General features: G+C 42.7%; 1 protein-coding gene across 3 annotated transcripts in view; it reads left to right on the plus strand.

Annotated features, from left to right (window-relative positions):
* Window positions 1-23,695, plus strand: part of macrod2 (mono-ADP ribosylhydrolase 2) — a 402,121-nt gene that overhangs the window by 110,267 nt on the left and 268,159 nt on the right. For all 3 annotated transcript variants that reach the window (XM_020094321.2, XM_069538689.1, XM_069538690.1), the window contains exon 4: window positions 9,254-9,283. In XM_020094321.2, the coding sequence (XP_019949880.2) occupies window positions 9,254-9,283 (30 nt within the window). The remainder of the gene's footprint in view (window positions 1-9,253; window positions 9,284-23,695) is intronic.

Raw genomic sequence — 23,695 nt, forward strand, 5'->3', positions numbered from 1 at the left:
GCAGTGATATGTAAAAAGGAGTCGATTCAAAAATCACACTTCAGTTACTGTGGCTCTCCAATTTAATGCTGTCCTGGCTCTTCCGTCCCAGCCATGTTATTTTGGATACAGTGAGGTGAACTGTCTGGCTGCCTGGCGGGTACCTAGCTGGGGGTAGTGGACTGTGAAGGCCCTGAGGAGCCATGTGGGTCTTTACCACACCAACAAGCCTGATCACCAGTAAGGGAGAGGCTACGTTAACGCAGGCCGATAAATCCAGAAATGAGACTGGATAAATCCCTAATATGCAGCTGCTGGTCCAAATCCCACCAGTGCTCCACAGTGACGTGCACCCAGTGAAGTCTGCAGATAACCTATTTCATCTCAACCAGAAAATGACTGTGCCTCTCCAGAGTCGGCACACTGAATTGGTGACTATCAGTTGAAATATCTTGCTGTGTTATTTAAGATTTTGTTTATTAAAACTTTATTTTTTTCCGAGTGAATAAAGCCCCGCTTGATTTCATCATGGATTTTCTTTTCATCACATATCTTAATCAACAGTTAAATTGTACGTTCTGTAAATATCTCATGTATTTTTAGTGTTCTGTATGATCGCCTAAGGCTCATGAGCAAATAGCTGCTCTAAGATGAGAAGACATACATGTGAGAATATTCTACCGTAAACTTCTATACGTGTCATTAGCCCATTTCATTTGGTTCATTTGTGTGGATATTTGTGACACTTTGCTCTCTCCAGACGACATCATTTAATATTTTGATTTAAGTTGTCACAGATTTTCTTTACTTTCAACAACTCCAAATTTAAAAAAATGGTTCATGCAGTACCTTATTTCCAAATTCTCCAAATTCAACCACAGCCCCTTTCTCCCTTCTGTGGTTGAAATATAATACAAGAAATGAATAATTGAATGTGTTGTTTTTCTGTTATTGGGCTTTCTCACAAACCGCAAATATTTTTTTGTGTTGTTATGACAACCACGGTGCATTTGTGATTAAAATAATGGGAACGGATTGAAACAACTTAATTAATTAGCCCTGCTCTTTCTTCTTCAGAGTCTTCAGAGCCCTTGCGGTGAGTCTCTCTCCTTCGTGGTCATGATGTCGGTTTTTAGTGTTGAAAAGAATTATGAAGTAACACTTGAGCGCCTAGAAAGTTGTTTTCTGTGTCTTACTTTGGTGGCATTGACTTTCCCTTGGTGTCAACTTCAGAAGAAATACAAACGAGCGCTTTGCGGAGCCCACCTACAGCTTTATTTTCTTGTAATTTCTCCAAGCTCCCTTCTCAGGATTGGGGGGTTGAGCAGATGCAGGTAGATGTATATTTATGAGGGGGATGTGTATTTCAGGGAGAAGCAGTGCTGTGAAAGGTGACCTTGTTAGATAAAAGGAGGGCTCGGAAGCCAAATGATGAAAGAGAATGGGATCATCCTGGGCTCATTAATGTGGATTTGAAGGTCAGGTAATTATAACAATAGACGTGTGGGCTGGCTTTGGCATCTGGTATTGTTGCTTTGTTATGAAGGTGACAAGCCTGCGGAGGAAAGGGATTAATCACAGTGACACCAGCCTGTTGTCACATTGATACATTCAGACATCACAACAGTATTACTGTAGTACTTGAAGGAAGCTGCAAAAACAACATCGTTTCCATCGACAGTCTATGACAAGTCCTATTAAAACATGAATAGGTTTAAGAAGCCACTCACTGTCTCCTGATATTGTAATGAGTATTTAAAAGTTAAATCAAACCAAAATACCAGTCACATTGCGTTGATTTACACACAAACATGTCTTGTACGTAACCACGGACACTGTCACGGGTCAAAAGATGCTTCACACAACAACACATCCACATGGCTGAGGTCGGTATGGCAACACACAAAGCATTGTATTCAGCAGTGAAGGAATCTCACAGTCACCAACCGCACCTTTGATCCAGACGAGCTTTTAAGTGCTTGAACTGAAAATACTAAAGCAGCCGAAAGTTCCACCCATCATGTAACTTAATGGAAATTTAGTTTGTGCTGGAAGCCGACAGAGTATCAATACACATGAGTAATGAGTCTCGCTTTATGTTGCCAGCACCAAATCAATTTAACATAACAACCCAATAAATGGGGGAAAAAGGGTTTGCGACAAGGTCCTTCTAAAAGTTGTCAAGGCAGAAAAACACTAAAACATCATTGTTAGCTGAGATGAAAGACAGGCTTTGTACAGCTCATAGTATACTCTGAATGAAGTTTAACTTGTATGTTCTGATGTCAAACAGTGCAACTCCATTCTAGAGATGTTCTGATATGGATACCAGCATCAAATTGCCTCAGATACTGCTGAATATTATGGGTTGGGAATTGGCAATTATATATTGATGTAATACCACGTGTTTAAAGTATATTAGTTGCAGATAAAACTGCATTTTTTAAAAATGGAAATCTCTTCTTCGTCATCGCTCCAAAACGGCAATTGTATTGTACTTCTACTGGCTAGAGCTGTTTTCACAGCGGCAAAGAAGTAATTTCTACCATTCACCTAAAACATTCAAGTAAATTGGCAATATTTAATTCAAGAAAGTAAAACATTGACATAGATTATATGGTACCGGAACATCTTTGCCCCATTCAACATTTTTCTTTCCTCTGTAGAAATGGAAACAAACTGCTTCAGTCAACTCAGTGAAATGTGGATAATACTTTGACACATCAATATTGAGATAATGCTCTGATGGTTATTGTGAAAATAATTTGTTGTTATTGCATGCTCTTGTGTGGAGCACAGACTCTCTCACTTGGTTCAGCCACAGTTGCATCATGCTGACACTCCTGCATTTCATTCCACATGGATCATGAGCCAGGCTTTAGGCTTTATTTTTTTTGGGTGTGTGTGTGAATGTGCTGCTGGGATCGTGCCACCTCTTCCGCAAGTTTGTCTGGCTCAGGCTGGCTCCTTGGGGACTACTAGAAGCTATAAAGAACAAAAATGCCAACCAGTATTATCAGGCGAGGCAGCATGTGTGGTGTAGCATGCATTTTTAATGTGCCACAAATAAGAAATACCACTGTTGCCTCGCTTCTCTCATCGCACAACTAGTGGCTCGTTTAGGTTTTATTTCTATTTATGTGAGTTTCGGCAGCTACTAAAAGAAAAAAGGTCCCCATCATTAAAGGTTAGAATAGCTCCGATTTAACACAGAGTTCCACAGTCATGAGATCGGTTGCTGTAGATATCAAATCCGAGACTGACAATTTCCATTTGTGCAGCATTGTGTGTATGTGCGTGGGAGCATGTGTGTGCACAGGCAGTGGCAATGCTTGTTAGGAAGACTGGTGAAGTGGAAAAGTGTGAGTGTGTGTGCTTGTGTGTGGAGCAGCACATTATTCCAATCAAAAAGAATTTGCCAGTCTTTCACTCCACTGGCTCTTTGAACGTCGACATTCAGAGCTGACATGTGAGACATTAGAACACTACGAGGAGGAACATCTCATGACCATCTAAGTGTCAACCAACTCCGCAAATGATCGTCTCTTTGTTTCTGTCAACTGTCTTCTTCAGTATTTCAGGCCTTCCCTTTTCACTTCACTATAGATGCTAATCTGTGCCTGTCAAACAAGCCGTGAATGTGCATTGTAATTAAAGCAGAATAATAGAGGGAGACTTAAGAACACAGAGCTGCTTTATTGACCTAGTTTATGCTTTTGTTTGGGGGCAGTTTTTGTGTGTTAATTCACACTTGCTTAAATTGGAATTTTAAATTCATAAAGCACCATTCGGTCACTACACAACATGCTATCTCTATTATGCTACATCAATTTTAAGTATTATGCTACAACTCCGTAGTTTTAGAGATGCCAAAACTGAGAAGTTTGGAAATGCTCCTGGTCCTTTTTTTGGCTGGATGGGCAGAAACTGAAATATTTGGAACCTAAAGCTCACAACAGCTTACTGATCGGGTCTTTTTGATCCTGATTAGGTCACAACATAACCTTTACTGATTCATCAAGCTCCTATCACATGAACTCCTCTGGAAGGAAACAACCAGCATTTGCCTCGGCTAACAGTTTAAGAAACGCGACATGCATAATCAGTTACAAAGAATTGCTGACCCTGTAGTTTTTGCTAACAGCAGCTGTGCAGTTAAATTCTACATTTTACAATGTTACAGCCTTTTACAAGCGACCTACAACAATTCCTGTGTCCAGCTTGATGCGCATGCCTTCCTGTTTACACCGACACGTGCATGCCCAGTGTACGTGAATGGTCACACGATATATGTTTTCAGGCGTGTTAGTATGTGCAGGTATTAAACTGATGAGCCCAAACGCTTGCATGGACAAAGATAATTTTTGTTTGAAAATGCCACTTCCAAATGGATGTAGCCTTAAACTGACAGATAAATATTTTTAAAATACCTGTTAACGTCAACAGACACAGATAACTTTATATTGCAGTGGCAGCCGTGGTTGATTTGAAAAATTGCAACAAGATTTTTTTGACTCAGCAACCTATCTGTTTGCAACGGAGCAAGCAACCTGAACCATAAAACTTTATTGTATTAGTTTCTGTACCATACTTTTATGCCAGAGTCACAGTGGAGTACACTGTTAACCTCTGAGCTTATGGAGAGGCATGGTAGAGGCTGCTGAGGATACGCTGAGTGTGTATTCGAAGGAGCCATATGTAAAGGGTTCAGTTAAGGTGGCGGGGACCAGAAGGTAGAGAGAGGATCTGTTTACTGCCTTGAGGTTTCGTGGTTATGCACTAGCACTTCCCATTTAACTGCATGATCTAGGGCTCTGCTGACGACACCAAACACGCAACCCAGATCCACGCCTCACTGCCTTCTGCACACACAGGGCTCGCACGCTGAAGTGCACAAGCCACTTTTATGAATGCTCTGCAAATATATTGTCACACTGAGACAAGGGGCCAGTTTCCCCATTCCTTTTGCACCGTGTTTGTGTCTGTGCTGGCTTCCTGACGCAGTGCCACAATTCATACACTGGAGCTGTCACGCTCTCTGGCTCCGGCTCCTCTTATCAATATTTTCTTGCTGTGAGAATACACAGCAGAGGCCCCACTGCACTGTCATTGGCTGAGGGATATATGAGGTTGCTGTGAGGGGGGCTTAAGGGGTTCAAAGGGCAGGCAGGAAGTGGGTGTTCCCGTAGTGACAGTGCAGGCATGTGTTTGATGGGCCGGCCTAACGCCGTGGACCAGCAGTTCCTAATGACCTGCCATCTCCAGGCCGTCTGGGTGCCCTTCCACTGAGATTTATGGCCCATGTTGTGGTTACTACTGGGAAGAAGCAGCACTCCTGACAAGCTCCAAGCTACGGCCTCCTCATCCCTAGGCTTTCCTTTTCCTCCTCATTAACTGGCACATTACAAACCTTTAAGGCTTATCTTTACCACTACAAGAAATATTTCGCTTTCTGTGAAACTTTAAAACTCAAAGATCACCGCAGCGATAGGATCTATGTAGAGAGGTGTAGATGTGGTCTGTTCTGTCCTTGAAGAAAAAAATTGATTCCTGAAATTCTCCAGGGGTCGGTGTGACAGACCTTAGAAAAAGAGGATAGTAAAGTGAAAAAACCATTAAACACACATCCAGAGACAAGTCCACGTGTAGGTGCACAGCCACTGTAGAAGAAACAGATAATGGTCTTCTGATAATACTAATTGTTGGCTCTCCCACTGTTTCCCTATCGGCAGAAATGTGTTGATCCACCACAAGATAGCCAAACTGAGCCCAGGGCAGGCACAAACAGCGAGGAGAGCTGGTTTATAATTAATACACACTATAAAATATGCATCACTCAAGATAATTGAAGCACTTTTCAGACAAGTCATACTGAATAAGCTCACAACCTTTGGTACGAAGAGTGTAGCGCTGCTGCTGGAGGTCTGCTCTTCTAGCAGCTGTTCCCTATTTGTCTTGCGTTTGAAGACAGATTGTTAAAGTGAGTGCCCAACCACTTTTAGATTTTAATGTCTCCCTTGATATGTATTGCTGTGGGCTAAGCGCACTGACTCCGTAGGTTAGAGATACTGTGTGCGCGCTGCACAGTGCGCCTAAAGATAAACTGCCAAAACATGTGCCATGACATTCTGATCATTAAAGGAGAGGATGCAGGGAGAGGGTGAAATGAAAAGGCATAAAGCAGCGTTTTCTACCCCTCCCTACTTCCAGATTTGTCAAACCCACTGCAGAGATGAGATGGCTGTCGAACGCTCTTCATCTCCCAGTGGGCGATCGCCGTGAACACACCGAGTCAGATGTGGTTAGAAAGCATCTAATATCTCAACCTGCTGACAACCCCATTCACTACTACCTCTACCCCGCGTTATGCAGATACACACGCGCGCAGGAGAGTTTTCAGACTGATTAGCAACCACATCTCCGATCTCTGATTAGGTGTGGAGTAAATGAAGCGCCCCCCTCAGGTATACATTTCCATAATGTCAGGTAATTAAACCCCAGTGTTTTAATAGCTCAGGAATAGAAAGACTCCCCAGGAGACTTGACAGTGATGATAGACTTTGCTGAAAACTAGCATAGTATAACTTGCTCTGAAGTGGCACTGAAACTATAACTTTCATTGTACTGATAGATAGATAAATAACAATCTTAACACATCATAACAAAAAAACTGCTGAGCACATTTGCAGGCATTTACTTTCAAATCATAGGTACCTGTGGTAACAAAAGCCTGAAACAACCTATTTAGCAATGGTTTTAAAATATGAACTGAAAAACCAGTAAATACAAGGCTGTTGAGGAAATGATTTGAGTGGTGTGTTTGTGTGCTTGCTGTTGATAGCTGTCAGATTCCATAGCTCAACAAAAGCTTGGTGAGCACGGGCGTCTTTTTCATCACAGAAAAACCTGGAGAGGTGCTATTGTAAACATGACAGTGGATTGTCAGTACACCCGTTTGAGTTGCTGTTTTTGTGTGTGTGTGTGTGTATATTATGCTCATACTGTATGCATGCGCACACACACACACTAAACAAAAGCCCTTTGATGAAACAAATTCTGCAGTGGGAAAGCTTTCTTTGTCTCGGTGCCCACTCATATGTTTGCTGCTCAAACGAGAACAATGCGACACCATAATGGTGCAACACAAAGGTGTGGAAACTGACTGAACTCCAGTAGGTCCACATGTAATCAGGGAAAAAAAAAATAATAGCCACAGGTCTGTTGTGTGATGGGAGAGCTCTACCCGACCAACACGTTCACTATCTGTTGCGTGTGCACGGAAACGTTTAAAAAAAATAAAATAGTCGTTTAAAAGGGGCAGTGTTCAGTGCTAATGATCAATGACCAATCCTGTAGCTGGAGCTGACGATCATTAAAGCCGCGTTGCAGTGAATGATTCTTCCAGTGCCCTCTCTATGAACTAGACTTCAAACACATACACTACCTACTCTCAGTAACACCCAAATTAACAGATGTACTTTAAATCCCCTCTAATCTTTCTCCTCTTATGTGCAACGGATATCTCAAACTGACAGATCTGGCAAAATGAAAATATTTTCATTTTTAATGATGTGCTCTCCACTTGGAATAGCAGTCAGATGTTACCTTCTGTTGAACTGGTACACCACGGTGAACCTAGGAAGATGACATACTCTTTAAGCTGACAACAGACTGACAGTTATGTATCAATGGTCTCGTTTAAACAGATAAATATTTATTTTATATTGCTCTTGCGATCCTTATGCCAGCTTGGCTTGTTTACTCTGAATCAAACAAAGCCAGCGCCTTGACACTCCCCCTGTGTGTGTGTTTCTTTTTAACGTAGCATGCTGGAGTTCCCAAATTAGAGGCGTGACGTGTAACTCAACAGTGTCCGCATCCTTCCTGCCATGCTGGCTCCCCCTTTGACACAAACATCGATCTGTCTCTGTGACCACCTCTGCTGTTGGCTTATTTCTGGAACAACAGTGGCCCCCTCTCTGTGTTTGTATCTTTTTAATACAGGCTGTGTAAAAAAGGGCTTATGTGAGAGTGAAGCTTCACTCTCTAAAGCTGCTTTCAGACATGCACTGATGTCCAGACAATTCCCAGAGGAGCTGCATATGAGAATGCAAATGTTCAACTGACATTTTCCAAAAGTTTTTGTGCCAGCCCCCCCCCCAGCAGGCTTATTCACGAGTGGGCGTGTCAGTGACCACACATATCTCAGAAGATGTAGACGAACATGTCAACTTTGAAGGAAAACGGAACTCTAGAGCTTTTGTTGTGCTCCCTGCGTCCTCTGCTCATGGGCTCTGCCCCTTAACTGGATGCTTCTGTGGTTATGAACAAGTCTGACCTGAGCAATATGCTGCGTTCTTCATATTCGAAACGCAAACTTGTCTGGACCCTGTTTCCCGGATCTGGATACAGCTTCAGATTGGTACAGAGGAGTTCCTTTCCGCCCATGTCCATCGCCATGTTTGACATTTTCCCGTAAAGAAACAAGCAGATCCCACGATGGTGAAATCAGGATCTCTATGTTTTACAGCAGTATTCAACCGTCTCCATCTACAGGCCACTGTTAATTGTTTTTAATGGACCACATGTTTTATTGAGCATAGCATTTGTCATGTTGCCAAGGCAGAAATCTGCCAAGTGGTGTATATTGAAATTAGCTGCTGACTGGATCACACGCTTGTTGCCAACTTGCAAATTTAATATTCCAAAAAAAGAAAAAGGAAAAAAAAATCTATACACAATGACCATCTCTGTCTATGGGAGATTTGATAAACAAACTATTTGATTGGTTTCCTGTTACCTGGTACTGCTGGATGACTCAGGGAGTGTTATTGGAAGCAACCTTTAAAAATGCAAAACCTGTATTGCAAGACTCAGGGATCGAAATGTGCGATTTCACGTTTATCTGAGAAAGTGTTGAATCTTAACATATTCATTCAAGCCAATTTTAGGTTCTTCTTGGCGCCTCATACCAACACAACCCTCCTCTCTTCTCCACATAATCTCCCTCGCAGCTACTGCTTTGATCGGGAAAATAAAACAAAGCAATAAAAGAAACTTCTCCAGTTTTCTTTTAAGTGCTTTGAAAATATACTGAAGTGACGCAGGGATTTTTTCATGGGTTTTTATGGGTTCATATAGTCAAATATGTGTATTTATGAAAATATCAGACTTGTATATTTTAAGAATTTAAACTACAATGGCCAGATATTGCTGACTGAATATTTCTTTACTCTTTGACATTTACTGATTCATGTTGTTTTCCTCTTTTCAGCAAACTCCAGTCTTCTGGGAGGAGGAGGAGGTGAGTGAACGCCTTTGATTTTCATCTCATCATTTCATTGTTTGTTCCTGTGGCATCAAAGCAATTAAAGTTGTACTCATCAGATCTGGCGAATGACACATGCATATTCTTCTCTGGGTTCGTGGCAGACATTAGTGTCTACTTAGTTTCAAGTGTCTGTGTTAAATGTGGCTGAACGTGAGGCCAAAACATTAGAGTGTAGTGCAGAGCAACCTTGCAATGTGCCACACTGCGAGATGGTCATTACTTTAGCGGCCTGCCGAAGAACATTATCATCAAAGCAACAGAGGAAATCTGAGGCAGCCGACCGTGGTGTAGGAATAATGGGTAGGGAACTCCCAGAATAGAAAGCTCCTGCCCAATCCCACTGTTCTTCTCCTCTGAAATCTGACTTTTACAGTGACATGATTGAAATAATCATTCCTCAGCACACTGAGATGAGTTGGGGTAAAATGCACCCACTTATAAATGCGGAATGTTAATTTCCAGTCTAGTGGCTTTTTTTTTTTTGATGGTATGCGGGAACGGTAAGACAATGAAATAAGGTCACTGCTTCAGCCGAATCTGTTTATCCATCTGTGTTGACTGTCACTTTGAATGCGTCACTGTCCCCTGAGAGCTTCCAGCTGTAGCAATATTAGACATTGGTACGTCGATCAAATACATCAAATAATAAATAGCATTTCCTGTTTTTTTTGTGGTTGAAATGGTTATTTTAGGAGTTTAAAGGTTTCTGCAACATCTACATTTTGGCAAATATGAATGTATCTATGCATAAATCCTACATTCATTTAGCCAGTAGTTGTTTTTTGTAACCATAAAGCTGAATGTCACATTTTCTTCCTAATTATGTAGTCTCTCTTTACAGACATTCAAGATATTTATTTTATAAAATAACAGTATGTCGACTCATAATAATGCTCTTTACTGTCACATCCTTTCATTTATTTATTCATCAGGATGCGAACACCTTGCATGAAATGTGAGTCATCAAGGGATGGATGTAAAGCAACATCAAAATCACAGCATAGCTAACAACGGTGTCCATTAGAGTGCACACAGAGGTGTTGAAGTCTTATTCACATCTAATCATGAAGCCTGGAGTGGCCCTCATCTTGTCTGACACATGGTTAAGACTGCAAATTTTCCAGCCATTGTTGCATGGCAGTGCGGCATCCCAATCTGAATCAGTGACATGGAGAGGCCCTCGGCACACAACTGAAGAACTTCAGTGATTGAGATCAGAGGTCACGAACAGTCGTCTTCATAAACAAGCCCGGCCCTGTAAAGCTGGATGGACTGTCCCTCTGATTGTCAGTCTCCGCTGCAGTCAACTCTCGGTATTGATTTACCACGTACAGAGGAATGCAAGAAGCAATTTTCAACACTGTTATGTTTTCATTATTGTTATGTTTTTGGCCAAATCATCTTTTTACAGTCCTCTGAATCTTACATTGTGTAGCTGTGATGATTGATCCAGGTTCTTCTTCACCTTATAAGAGGTCTTAGGTCAGATTGCTCTGTTTCAACACAGCAGCGAAAAAAATACACATTCACTGGAACATGAGATCTCAATTATTGTCATATTTAGCAGGCAAACATTTGAGATGATTGTGACCTGCAGCTGTGCTTATTAACTCCAGAGGAATTCTAATTGTCACTGGTGCCATTTTTGATAGCAAAGCCTCCTTTCATTCTTAATTGACTTCCAGCGATGCTATTCCTGCCAAGTTACTGGCACGAGATACAAGGCCAGTCAACTCTAAAAGTTAAGACACCTTTTATGTCGTGTTAATCATGACCACAACAAATCTGTGTTATTTTATTAATTATCTCGTGTGCATTCCTGTGCAGCTTGTTTTTGTTATTTTGACAACGCTGAAGAATGAGGAGATAATTATAACCAGGAGAAAGATAATCTAGAAGAGGGCTGAAGATGTTATTCCTTCCTCAAAACAAAGCTCTGCGCTTGTTTGTCTTTTACACGGGGCCGAGAGGGGTTTTATCTTTCAGTGTCTTTATCACTCGGAGGTGGCTGCTAAACCTGGAAAAGTGTTCTGTCTGCTCTCACCGCGGCCCTCCCTCCACCTCTATCAGCGGTTTGGCATGTGAAGACCTCCTGCCTTGGTGGCAGCGAGGATCGATGTGAAGTGGAGATGCGCGCTCGTATAGGGCCCTTCCTTATCTCCCAGCTGTCTTCTCTGGGCTTTGCAGAGGGGCAGCTTCACAACAGGATGATCCATCATGCTGGCCTCACGCACCTGAGCCGGGTTTAGTTCTCACGGCTGTAGAGGTGGGTCCCGCCAGTGTTTGTGAAAAATGGACGAGGCCAAAGTTTATGTACGGAAAGTTAGTTTAACACCTACACACTTTTGTGAGTTGTGTGACTTTACATGGCTGGAAGTTATTTTGCTATGCGCGTAGGTATCTTTTGAGAGAAAAGTTTCTCCTCTCTGCATTTGTTATCATTAATTTAAGGGCAATATGTGGTCACAGTGTTTTGTTGGTTGTTAGGCACAGCAACACGGGTAGGGTGAGACAACCTCCTCCTCTCCCCTAATAAAAAAAAAACATTGTTATGCCCTGATGGTCTATTAAATCTTTAGAAATCACGGATAGGAATTCTCTCTGGGTTGTATCTTCAGTTTTATATACACAGTGGGGTTAACTAAAATAGCACTGTTATCTGCGTTAGACATGTTGGTCTCACTGGGATTTCATACATACATAGAGGGAAATAACCATGATCTCTGATAATAGCACGCTAAATGAGGCCTCTGTGAATAGAGGGTAATTATGAATGGTACTGGGTTGCTCGTGTGATGTGTGTCACAGCATGGCTGGATGCTGGCACAGTCCCAGAAGAATAGACCTAATGTAAACATCATGTTGTCTCTCTGTCCCCCCCCCCCCCCCATCCCCACATTTGTCTCTCTTTCACACACCCGCTGACACACATGCATACACAAAAACACAGGCACTGCGAGCGTACACTGAGCCATGTAATGATACCATGAAGTCCTGTGTAGCCAGAGAGAGGGAGCTCCACTTCGCTTTGATGTCTCCATCCAGGAGGGGAATTGTCTCATTAGCATTCTAACCAGAACCATTGCCCATTTAGCACTAGGCTCTAACTAGACCACCCAAACAAATCGCTCCTCCTGTGTTGGGACTACTTCCTCTGCTCCAGTCAAGCAGCGGGGCACTTGCATGGCTGTTTTGTACATCCTCACTCGGGCTAATTTAGCCACGGGCCGCTAACGCACACTGAACTCATGAGCTTTTTGTCATTGCTTACATAACCTAGGCTGTGGCGCTGTGTGCCTGCGGCTCTCCGGGGCCTCATACGTTTCCTAAATAGTGGTATGAGTCATAGCAAGTACCAACACATTCTAATATATGGGATTAATTATGCTTGCTGTGATTATGCCTGGCTGTGGTGGTGGTCATATGGTTCCTTGCCCTTCTGTGCGACTAAAGATATCATCAGACGTAGAGTTGAAATGACATGACATGACAAGGCAACGTGGCTTAGCTGCTTCACCAAGAAAATCTTGTGCACACAGATGCTTGTAAGTTACAAATCTAATTAACAGAGGGAATGCAATGTGCGATCTGTGACCTTTTGGTGAAATGTTGGAAGACGTGCTTACAGTAAATTTATCTGACCGCAGAACCACAACATCAGCACTGCTATTTAAGCCGAGCTACGCAGTAACTGTGGCAGTGGCTCTTACTACAAGAGTGCTCCACCATGCTTAACAAAAGAAAATGTTTCCAGTTTTGGACATCTGGGTAATCCTTTGTCAAGATTCTTAAGTCCGTCACTGTGCTTATCTCTATAGCCATTCGTTATGCAAAGAGCTCTGTTTTCTTTTCCTGTCACCTCCAGGTGAACCATTATCCTCTGTCTGGCTCCTGCCTGAGGCTTGTTTATTGAGTAGAGGAGGGGGCTGCAGCCTGGTGTCTGTGCAAGGAGGAGGGGAGGTCGTGATGTAGGACAGTGTTATGTGACAGTTTCGGCATGGTGGCCTTATGTCCCTGTTGCAGCCCTCTTCGCTCTTAGGCAGCACCGGAACTTCTCAATATGATTAATCACTCAAAAATGACATATTATTCTCATAACTCATAGATTGCACACTATGCTTGAATGATGGTCCTCAGTTCACAGATGGTAGTAACCACCATTAGCATAACTTATGACAGAGATAGCGTATTTCCCCACGGAGTAACGTAAATAATGTAAAATGATAAATTGAACGCAAAGATTCCTCAGTCAGCACCGTGCGCTTGGGATTTATTTATCTCCACATATTTAATCAGCAGTTAGTCACACTCTGATCTAGGTCCAACTTGTATTTGTGCTGTAATGTTCTATGTGCTTTTAAAAAGTGTGCTTGAGACGACACTGATATAAATGTGCATCTGGGATTAACCTTGCTGTTAGGAACTATTTACAAGGTTTTCACACAGCATATTGTATTTGTTTTCTCTATGTGATTTAAAGTTAACGCAGTATATTTACCTCTCTTTTCAGTAGGTTGTGTTCAGGACAAAGCTTTGCAATTTTACTCTTTCATGGTTGTTTTTTATAGTGCCGTCCAAATATGGGAGTGCCTTCTTGCATAGGCCTTAGCCAGTGATATTCATTTAAATAATTAAAATGTAAAAAAAACGTATTTGAATTGGCCTCGTTCTTGCATAAGCAGAGAAGTCATTTTCTAAATTGCACTTACTTAGTAAAATTATAAAATAACTTAACGCCACACATCCCAAGTGTAATGCACTTCTAAGTGAGTTTATGCATTAACAGCGCCCTGTAAGCTTCTACTCAAGTGTTGCCTTGCCTTTAACACATGTGTACCCCAGTATGCACAGCATGGAAGAAAGCCTATCTTTGGCAAGAAGATCTATTTATCATTCGTCTCATGGAAATGTTATTCTCTGTTGTTTGACATTGTTTAACATTGCTTGCATTTTTTAAAGAGGGGATGAAAAGTGCCTTTATATGCAATTATGTCGAGCACAGTGACATCTCAGCGGATAGCTAAAGGGAAACATCAGTCATCATATCGGAAAATGATTATCTGGGAAGTACCCCCATGCTGTCAGATCATTTCACCCAATTATTGCACAGATGACGTAATTTAGAGGGCATTTCACTGAAATTAGCAGGACAAGGTCGCCGGGTGGACTGCAGTTTCCCGTACCCAAATAGTGATGGAAATTGCATTTCAGCGTGAAAGTGCTCTCTAATGCCATCTCTCCCTCCTGCCATCATGCTGAACAGTCACCACGTGGGCCCCGCCCCCACCCCACCAATCAGAAGTGATGGATGGACTAATTGATGCAGAATGAGTGGGCCATTCATTTTAGCCTACAACAGTGGGTTCCATATTCAGGATTAGCGTTGCATCATAATGGGAAGGGAAGAATAAATGGTGAGGGAGACGATGAACGCCAAGAGGGAGAGAAGGACAGTGTGAGAAAGGGTTATGAAAAATGTAGAGACAAAAGGAGGCAGAGAGACGAGATGATGAGCAGTGGTAACAGGACTGGTCAGTTGTGTAACGCTAAGCTTACGAGACATAAGAAAGCGCTCCGAGGGATTTATGGAGAGGTGTGTATCTGCGGACATGAGTGGGCGAGAGGGGCATATAGCTGCCACATGTCCTGGTATCTCTCTCTTAGTCTATGAATGATTCATCCCTGTCCCCATGTATAAATCAAGCTGCCGGCCGTCGCCTGCGGCAGTCATGTCATTAGCTAGTTGACGACATCACTTGATCTCTGGCACTGCAATGTGGGTGAGAGAAAGGGCCTAACTCTAATAAGGAATCAGCATATCCAACAGCACGGAGCTTTCTGTGGTGTAGCTTTTGTGGGACTAACCAGGACCACACAGAGACGCACTTACTCCAAGAGATGTTTCTCCTCTGACACTCACTGTGGCACTTTGATACCAAATGGAAAGCTTCCTGGAAACCACTCTAGAGTGTGTATGTGTGTGTGTGCAATGCACACATTTCACAAAGTATCTGTATTATGCAAAGTGTATCTTAAATTGTTGTTAATTGTACTTGACAGCTGGATTTTCTTGCATTTGTAAAACTGTTTTAAAAACTTAATAGCTACACAGTTTGAATAAATTAGTGATGATCCGAATACCAAGTGCATTGGATTTTTGTTTTTTGAGTTGACTTTATTGACAGAGTAAGCTTACTTATTTTCTTCTTCTTGGGTCCGATATTGTGCAAAAAAACATGCAGTTTTCAGCCTTGTCTTAGCTGGTAGTAATGTGTATGTGTCTCTCTGCTGGAGAATTGCACCAGAAATTCTCAGTAACCTACCCACCGACTTTCAGTTTAATTTGCAGACTGACGCAGCATCTCACAGCCTTTCGCCACTGAGGGGGTCATTTGAAGTCCTCCACCCCTCCAGAATCTCTCCCATCATATATTGAACCAGTGGACTGAGATAGTCGTGTGGGCCTTATCAGTTTGAAAAGCTATAGCTCTGTCAGCTGCAGCTCAAAACCTTCGGGCAATAGTTGAGCCTCGAGGAAGCTGAGGCTCGGGAGTCTGGAACATTTTGCTGCACTGTAACATTTTGTCTTTCAGTCTTGGTACAAAGAACAGTGTATTTAAAATAGCATAAAACTTGTATATGTGATTGTCGTTGTTTTATAAGTTCAGGTATGTACATGTTTGCATCCTATTTTATGTTTATGCACACATTTTCTTCCTGCAAGAAAACAATGAAACTATACAATAGGCCATCTTGACTTCTCGGCATCGTTAGATGAAAATAAATATAGGTGATATTGCAATCAGGTCTTCCCCTTCCCTCTGGGTGGCTGTTGTAAACATATTGCAGTTGCTTGTTTTCCTTTGTGTTTGACCTCTGCAGCCCCTCTCTCTGTTCAGTCCTCTCTCTTCTCTTTTCTCTGAAAGGAAAAGAACGCAACCTTTGACTTCAATCAGAGGACGAGACGAGCGATATTCTGCGATCCAACAGTGCCCTTACGTATATATCAACCACTTAGTAATTCACTTGCTTTTCTACAACAGAGGCTCCCCATTTGAAGGACTCTCCACCTTGTTCGGTTTCTCCCCCCATTGTAGACAAAGTAAGAACACCCACCGCAGGGCTCGAGAAGTGGGCACGAAAGTGTCAATTTAGTTCTCTTCCACAATGCCTCACGCACAACCCCCCTCTCACTGCCTGGACCAGCATTTCTGGGTCAGTTGTTGAGATTTTAGACAACTCAAAGAATTACCAACCCCAGTGTCAGACCAAATTTGTGTCCAACACAGGCTTTATCGTGGCTGTTTGGGGGGGTAGATTGTGCATTTGGTCTGTCCATTTTCTTTTGCCTTGTGTGTGTATACGTTTGTATGCAACTGTGTGTGTGCTAGTGTGAACGTGTCTGTGCATGAATTTGCTCACATGATGACATGTCAGTGTGTCTGTCTAGATCTAAAAGTGTTTGTGTTTGTGTGATTCTTCTTCTGCAATAACTGGATGCTGAGCTGTCTTGTCAGTTGGCTCAGTGGTCAGTTTTGGTCCCAATGCCCCCAGCAATACAGAATGGAGTGATGAGATCTGACAGACGGGGACAGCTCTTAGCAGGGCACTACCCCGTCCCGTAGACTCAACCAATGGCAAGGCTGCTAGAAGAACATCACAAGAGGCTCTGAGAGCTTGGCCACATGCTCGAGAATGATTCAGAGATGGCCGACATGCCAATATACCAATCATACCAAACCCTATTATTTTCAAAGTGTTTACTCAAATTGCACTCTGGAGAAACTCTTGCAAAATATATACTACTAGAATGACAGACGTCTTGTAACAGACATGTTGGACACAAGGTAAACAGAAATCAAAACATACACACCCCATTGTTTATCAAAATCTGTGTTTTCATTGGACACCCTGAACTGAGTAGTGACCATCTATAGACCCTTTTCCTAACTACCTAAACAACCCACCAACATCTGGCCTTTGTGTGGACTGGGAACAGATTCAGACACCTGGATGACCCTGCTTATTTCTTCTTCTGTATTTGCATGCACAGCTTTTGAATTGAATGTGTGTGTACTTATTATTTTCTATCTTGGGAACAACGTGCAACAGCTTTTTTGGGGGGGATTTCTTCTTTTCTTTTTGCGCATCTGACATGGTTTCCGTTGCATCGGACATGACTCACTAGGTGAAAAAACAAAGGCAAACTTACTGGCAATGACAAAGGAGTTAATAATCTTCTTTTAGACACATTTGTAAAAACCTGCACGAACATTTTTGTGCGAAAGATTTATATGAAACATCAGACATCAAAACTACTGATTTAGTTTGCCTTGCTTTCAAGTTTAATACAATTTGTTTCCTTAGATCAGGGGCTCCCTCCTTGCCATCCACTATCTATATCGAGGAGCGCTGAAGGTAATTGAGTAACCAGTGAAGATCAATGGAAGAAATTAGCAGGACATTGCCATTCAGCAGAGCCAGTAAATCAATAAGAAGCCACCAGACAAGGCAGAAGAACCTTATTCTGGCAAGCATTTAGTGTGGACAAACTCATCATTTTACAGGTTTTAAGGACACTGTAAACCACCCACACATGCACGCACACACATGTCCTCAGTCTGGATGTGCATAGAATTCCACTGTATTGTTGTTTTTGGTGTTAATTTGAACATGTGGTATGCGACCACACGCAGAATATGTGCGAGGAGCTAGGTGTGGTTGCAACGGTTACTAAATTGCTCAATTCTAACCTAAATGTACCATGTATAATTATGGTATGTTAACTATAGTTGGCTGGTGGAGTTCTATTGTACTGCTTGATCCACAGCTGAGGCACACAGGCACACTTCCAGGCTCTTGGGTTTTCCCGCTGTCTAAACAGTGCATGCCATAATGCCACTGTAACCACTACGCATCACAAAAGCACTAATTGTTCTCAAGTACCTGGTGTTTACAGTAGCATTGGGGGTGGGTGTATGGATCTTAGGCCTGAGTATGTGGCAGGTGCACTGATAATAATGGGTGTTTAAACCTGCAGTGAGCGTAGAGGCAGGGGAATATTCACGTAAGCATCTCTGAAGTGCTGGTTGGTGGCTGATTAGTGCCACTACTTTGACACTTTCCGTGCACAGGCTGACCTGCTGTGGTGGCCTTTTGCCAACTAGTAACAAACTGTCAAGCTTTCTGCATCTCTCATGGGGCAGCCTAGTTAGCTGTGTGTGACAGGCCACTTGCCTACAAGTGAGGTTTCAGCCCAGGGAGGGCAGAGCAAGCTCCAGAGGGAAGCTGTCATCTTTTTGTCAGACCACAGGGAAGAGGAGGAGTTTTCTCTCTCCCTCTCTTTTTCCTTCTCTCCCTCTCACCCTCGATCTATCTTTCTGTCTGTGTCAGCCTGTTCCCATGGTGAAGATCTTCACTTTCCCAGTGTCTGTTATGCTCCTCTCAGCCTGGCTGTGCAGAATAAACAGGCGGGTGTCAAGAGGATGAAACGCCATGCATCCCCTAGGAGCTGGGCCCGTAGTTGCGTTAACCCCCCCTCGCTGTAGCCTCCTGAGGGCCACAGCAGCCATCCCAGTATGCTAGCTGAGAGTTACAAGAAGATAGCCAGTTGGACTGAGGGGAAAGGCACGCTATGTGTCCTTCCTGAGGGAGAGATGAACGTTTATACCGCAGGGATGATGCCCACCACTCCACCTAATCCTCTTTTCCCAGACACTTCATTATCACTCACACTCTGCAGCTGGAGCACATGTGTGTGCAGGAAGGTCTCTGAGGAGTGCCACCGAAGCTTCATGTGAAGGCGAGATAGAGAGGAAGAAGTTTTGATGAAGAAGGGGAAAAGGTGTGGAAAAATGAGGGAGGAGGAACATTTTATGAAGAATGACAGGGTGAAACGCAGAGTAAAAAGTAAGCTGGAGGTGGAGAACAGATGTCAGGCATAGCGGGTGGCAGCTAGAGGAAAGTAGTGCATAATGTTCCATCTCCCGTTGCATATTCATGTATTTTCACATCAGAGTCAAGTAGCAGGTAAAACCCGAGAAGGAATAAGGATACAGCAGATCCACTCTTCATTAAACTTCAATTATATTCAAATATATTAAATGGCCTGCCTTTCTTTCACAGTGAAATAGTACTTATTATGTCAAACACATTATCTTTTGAAAAAATCTATATATTTAAGGAGAAAATCTTCAGGAATAGAGGCTTCAGAAATTGAGTTTTCGGTTTCCACCACCCAATTATTGCTGCTATACATGTTCCTTTCTGTTTTGGGCACGTGCAGAGATGTCTGCTGAGAAGAAGATTAATTTGTGAGTGCGAGAGTGCAGCAGTGCTATTTGAGCCCACTGAAACATGTTGGCTCTCCACTGTGAGACTCGCATTAGCACATGCCATAATTGATGGAGGAGCATACTTAGCAGTAATAATGGGCATTTCAGGGGGTGGTATGAAGACATTATTTTCAGAAAGCTCTAATTAAGCTTTTTTGCTCTGGCTTTGGTGTAGAACTGACTGTCCAGTATCATCAGGAATGCTTTCTAAGCCTCTGATAAACACAGTGCTTGCCAATCAGTTTGCTCTGGGCCTCCCATGTGCAGGGAAAATAAACAAGTTCATCAAACAGTGAGAGACAGAACTCCTCTCCGCTGACTCTAGTCCTGGCCCTGATGAAACAGCAATCAGCTCAGTACCATGGGGAGCCATTGTGTTTGCAGTGGGTGGGTGGATAGACTGCTGCTAGCAAGGGGAGATTAGACCTTTGAGACCAGCTGGGACATTCCCACCACCAGCCAGTTCCACCTGTGAAATTGCAAACAAGACCGTGTCCCTTCCCGCCAACTTCCATGGCCGTTGGAGTGATCAACACCACGCTGACACTTTCCCAAGGCGCTTCAGTCACGTGTTGGGGGAAGTGGTTTGAATAAGGCTGATAGCTGGTATACATGTGGACATGTGACTACGTTGGTAGTAGAGGTACGACAAGCACACACAGCTGTAGCGCTGATCCCCCTCTCTCTCTTAAATGTGATTTACCTCCTCCCTAAAGGTCAAGATGTGGGTGGGATAGGGGTGAAGCAGAGGAAGCAGTCAACCTGGATGCAACTTCTCCAACAACTTCACCTCCCAAGTTCACTTCCTCCCATGTAAATTGATTGAAATCCTACACTTACTTCTTCAGATTTCACTGCTAGCGCCTCAAAGATTAGGCACACTTGTTATTCCATAGTAGCTGTTTCCAGACACCATGTTCTGTGTCCCACATAAAACAGTAAGCCTGAAAGAAATACTGCAGGATAGAGTGTGAATGCAAGTCTCAGCTGACAGCCCTGGAACGTGTTTCTCCCCCTTGGTGGGCAGCGGAGAAAACCTCACCAAGCGTGACAATAACAGAATGCCAAAACATGGACTGGGCCAAATGAGCTGTGAACGCAAACAAAGTAGTGAATTTGTTCCGTGTTGTACGGGGTGGACATGTGTCCCCTCAGCATGTTAAATACTGCACACAGTATTACTGACAGACGGGCAGCCAGTGAAAAAGGGAAGAATAATTACAGAGCGATAAAAGACGAGACAGAAAGACAAAAGGTAAAGAAAGCAAAAGAAAGCACAAATGACAACCAACCCAAGGATGTGTATGTTAATCATCCCAGCACTTGAGCTTTTGTGTGGGAATGCTTTTCTGGGTCCCACCTGAGATTTGTCATGCTTTATGGTAAATTATTGAGGCATGAGCAACAGCAGTGGAATGGCTGGTTTTTTTTGTCATCCTCCTGGGAATCGCTCTTTTTCTGGCCTGTTTAAAACTTCACATTAACTTATCAGTATTAATTTAAATTTGTCTCCTATTTGTCTATGTTTCCATGTGCTGTTATTCCTGGAGCAGGCAGAATGCCTGCACAGTCTCTGCAATTCTTAGTCTGGCGCAGCTGTTAAATGTTTTATTTACAGAGCCTTGATGAGATAAGAGCCGAGTGTTTGGGAATGTCTGTCTGAGGACATCAGCTCTCTGTGTGTGCAGGCCTCCTTTAAGTGCTGATTGGTCATTTGGCTTTAGTCCCCCAACACCTAAATTGACTTTTAGAGCAACTCAGGAAGACCATAAACACACGCAGCTGATGGCAGGGCTGGCCTGAAAGGAAACAAACCAAAAAATAAATAAAAAATCCTAATAATACACAACTCTTTTGAATTGTTCTGCTGGGTTATTTTACAAATAGGATTTTCAAACTTTTAAATGTGTTGCTGTGTAGCTTGGAACTTCACAGCTTGTAGTGCAAGACTGTCGTGTATGTTAGATGGTTTTACTCGCTCACTTCCTCCATGTGAGACTGAGAACGACCAGTTAAGGAATCAAAAGGGCCAAACTGCATGGAGAATGGATCTGTGCTGGGTGGCTTGTTAATTCTCCAGCGTGCCTCCTGAGGTGAATCGCTCTCGATGCGGACGCTGCCTTTGATCATTCACAAAGCATGTTGCAGCAAGGTCTGCACCGGCACCCAACAGATGGTCATTAAATCATGCGTTTTATTTTAATGGAGCCTTTTAAAATCCTGCAAGATCTGTGTGCTTTTATTGCTGCCATTCAGAATGGCTACCATGCTGATTAGGAACATGCAGAGCCTTTTTGTGAGTGTGCCAGTTTGACCCGATGGGAAAAGAAATGTGTGTACTAACATTTCATTAATTCAAACTCAACACTTTTTTCCAACTATCACAAGGTTTTCCCTTACTCTCAGAGCTCACTGCGGCATATAGGTGTTAGACAGGATTATACTTTTTATTGATTATTGGAGGTGTTCTCAGTACTTATGTATGAGTTTCCCACATTTTTTTTATTCAGTATGAGTTTAAATTATGTGTAAAGTTCACAATTAAAGTATGAAGTGTGGTGTGCTCTGAGGAAGGCCACTGTTTTAATGCCATCAAACCTCAAGGAACCTAGTTCGGGCAATAACGACAGATTTCTTACCTCCAGTCAACTGTGTTCCTAAAGCCTGTTAATCTTCGTGTCAGTCAGCATCATGGAAACTGAAATGCCTAATTACCTTTACTCGATTGGTTGGTGTACAGAGTAGAAAATCCACCCGTGTGTCATCTCGTAGGCATTTAGATCTCTTACCTCCGCTGGCTACTTCAGTATGGAAAGAAGCGAATGATCAAATCTCCTTTGGGCAGAGAAGTGGAAAGCTTCATGGTGCAACTCAGACAATTAAAGGAAACCAGTGCTGTGCCTTTTCTGAACGTGCTTGTTAAAAAACAGACTGTTTGCTTGTCCTGTGGTAAAGCTTCTTTCTTGAATTGTAAAAGTGACCTGCAGTAACTGAGTTGTGTAAAGATCAGCTACGAGTCTCTGCAGAATCCTGAAGCTACACCGCTGTGACTGTACTGACTGTTGTTCACCTGTTTATACAGTTTGGTGAAGCTGAAACCCTAAGCATGACAACCAGTTGTCAATGACGTTGTGAATGTGCTGTTGTCGTGATCGACAACGTCACTTACGTTGATGTGTCCCAGCTGCTGCTGCTACAGAGTTACCTATTAATTCAAATGTTATTTATACTGAACGTACAGCGTGCCCAATTCAAACCAAATTCAAACAGCACTTCCCTGAGCCCTTACCAATACACACACCAAGTGTAAAACCCATAAGCTGAACGGATCTAGAGATATACGAGCCACATGCAGACAGACAGAGATTTGTGGAATTAGCAGATAGATAATGACCAAATGTTGATACAGAAGTAATAACAATTTGTGTCCTGATCTACAAACTGATCCAGTGCATTAGTGGTTTATTGAGATTATACTGCTTGTGTGATCAAACCTGATATTTTCACTGGGTTTCCACAACGTAGCTGTTTATCCCGGCATGTATTCAACAATTTGTTTTCATCTACTCCTGAGTGTCACAGCAGAGCAGAGATTTCGGCTTTCCTTTTCACAAGGTATTTGAAATATTTAGCATTGGTTGTGTGTAACCATCTGTTTATATTCTTGCTCGTCCAAAAGAAGATACATGTGTGCCTCCCTCTTTTATCCCCCCCTCAGATTGAATATGCATTCATTTGCATCAAATGTAATTCTTTATCGCATTTCAAACTGTTGCAAGTGAAATATTCTGAAGCAACCACCCACACAAACTCGCACATCCAATTATATTGTTATTTTGTGAGTGAGAATCGAGCTGCACCATGTACCCTTTGCAACTCCTTTCATATTAACAGGCAAGATGAGGTACAAAGGCTGTGCATTATATTGGCATGGGGGCCAAAGTTCCTGACATGGCAATTTGCTGTCTTTATTTTTGGGTGAGAGGTGACAATAGGCGGTCGAAGCCTCAATTTTGTTCCCCGTGTGCTGCAGCGTGAAAGCAGCTTGGCT

The sequence above is a fragment of the Paralichthys olivaceus genome, chromosome 14 (assembly GCF_024713975.1).
Source record: "Paralichthys olivaceus isolate ysfri-2021 chromosome 14, ASM2471397v2, whole genome shotgun sequence".
Taxonomy (NCBI): domain Eukaryota; kingdom Metazoa; phylum Chordata; class Actinopteri; order Pleuronectiformes; family Paralichthyidae; genus Paralichthys; species Paralichthys olivaceus.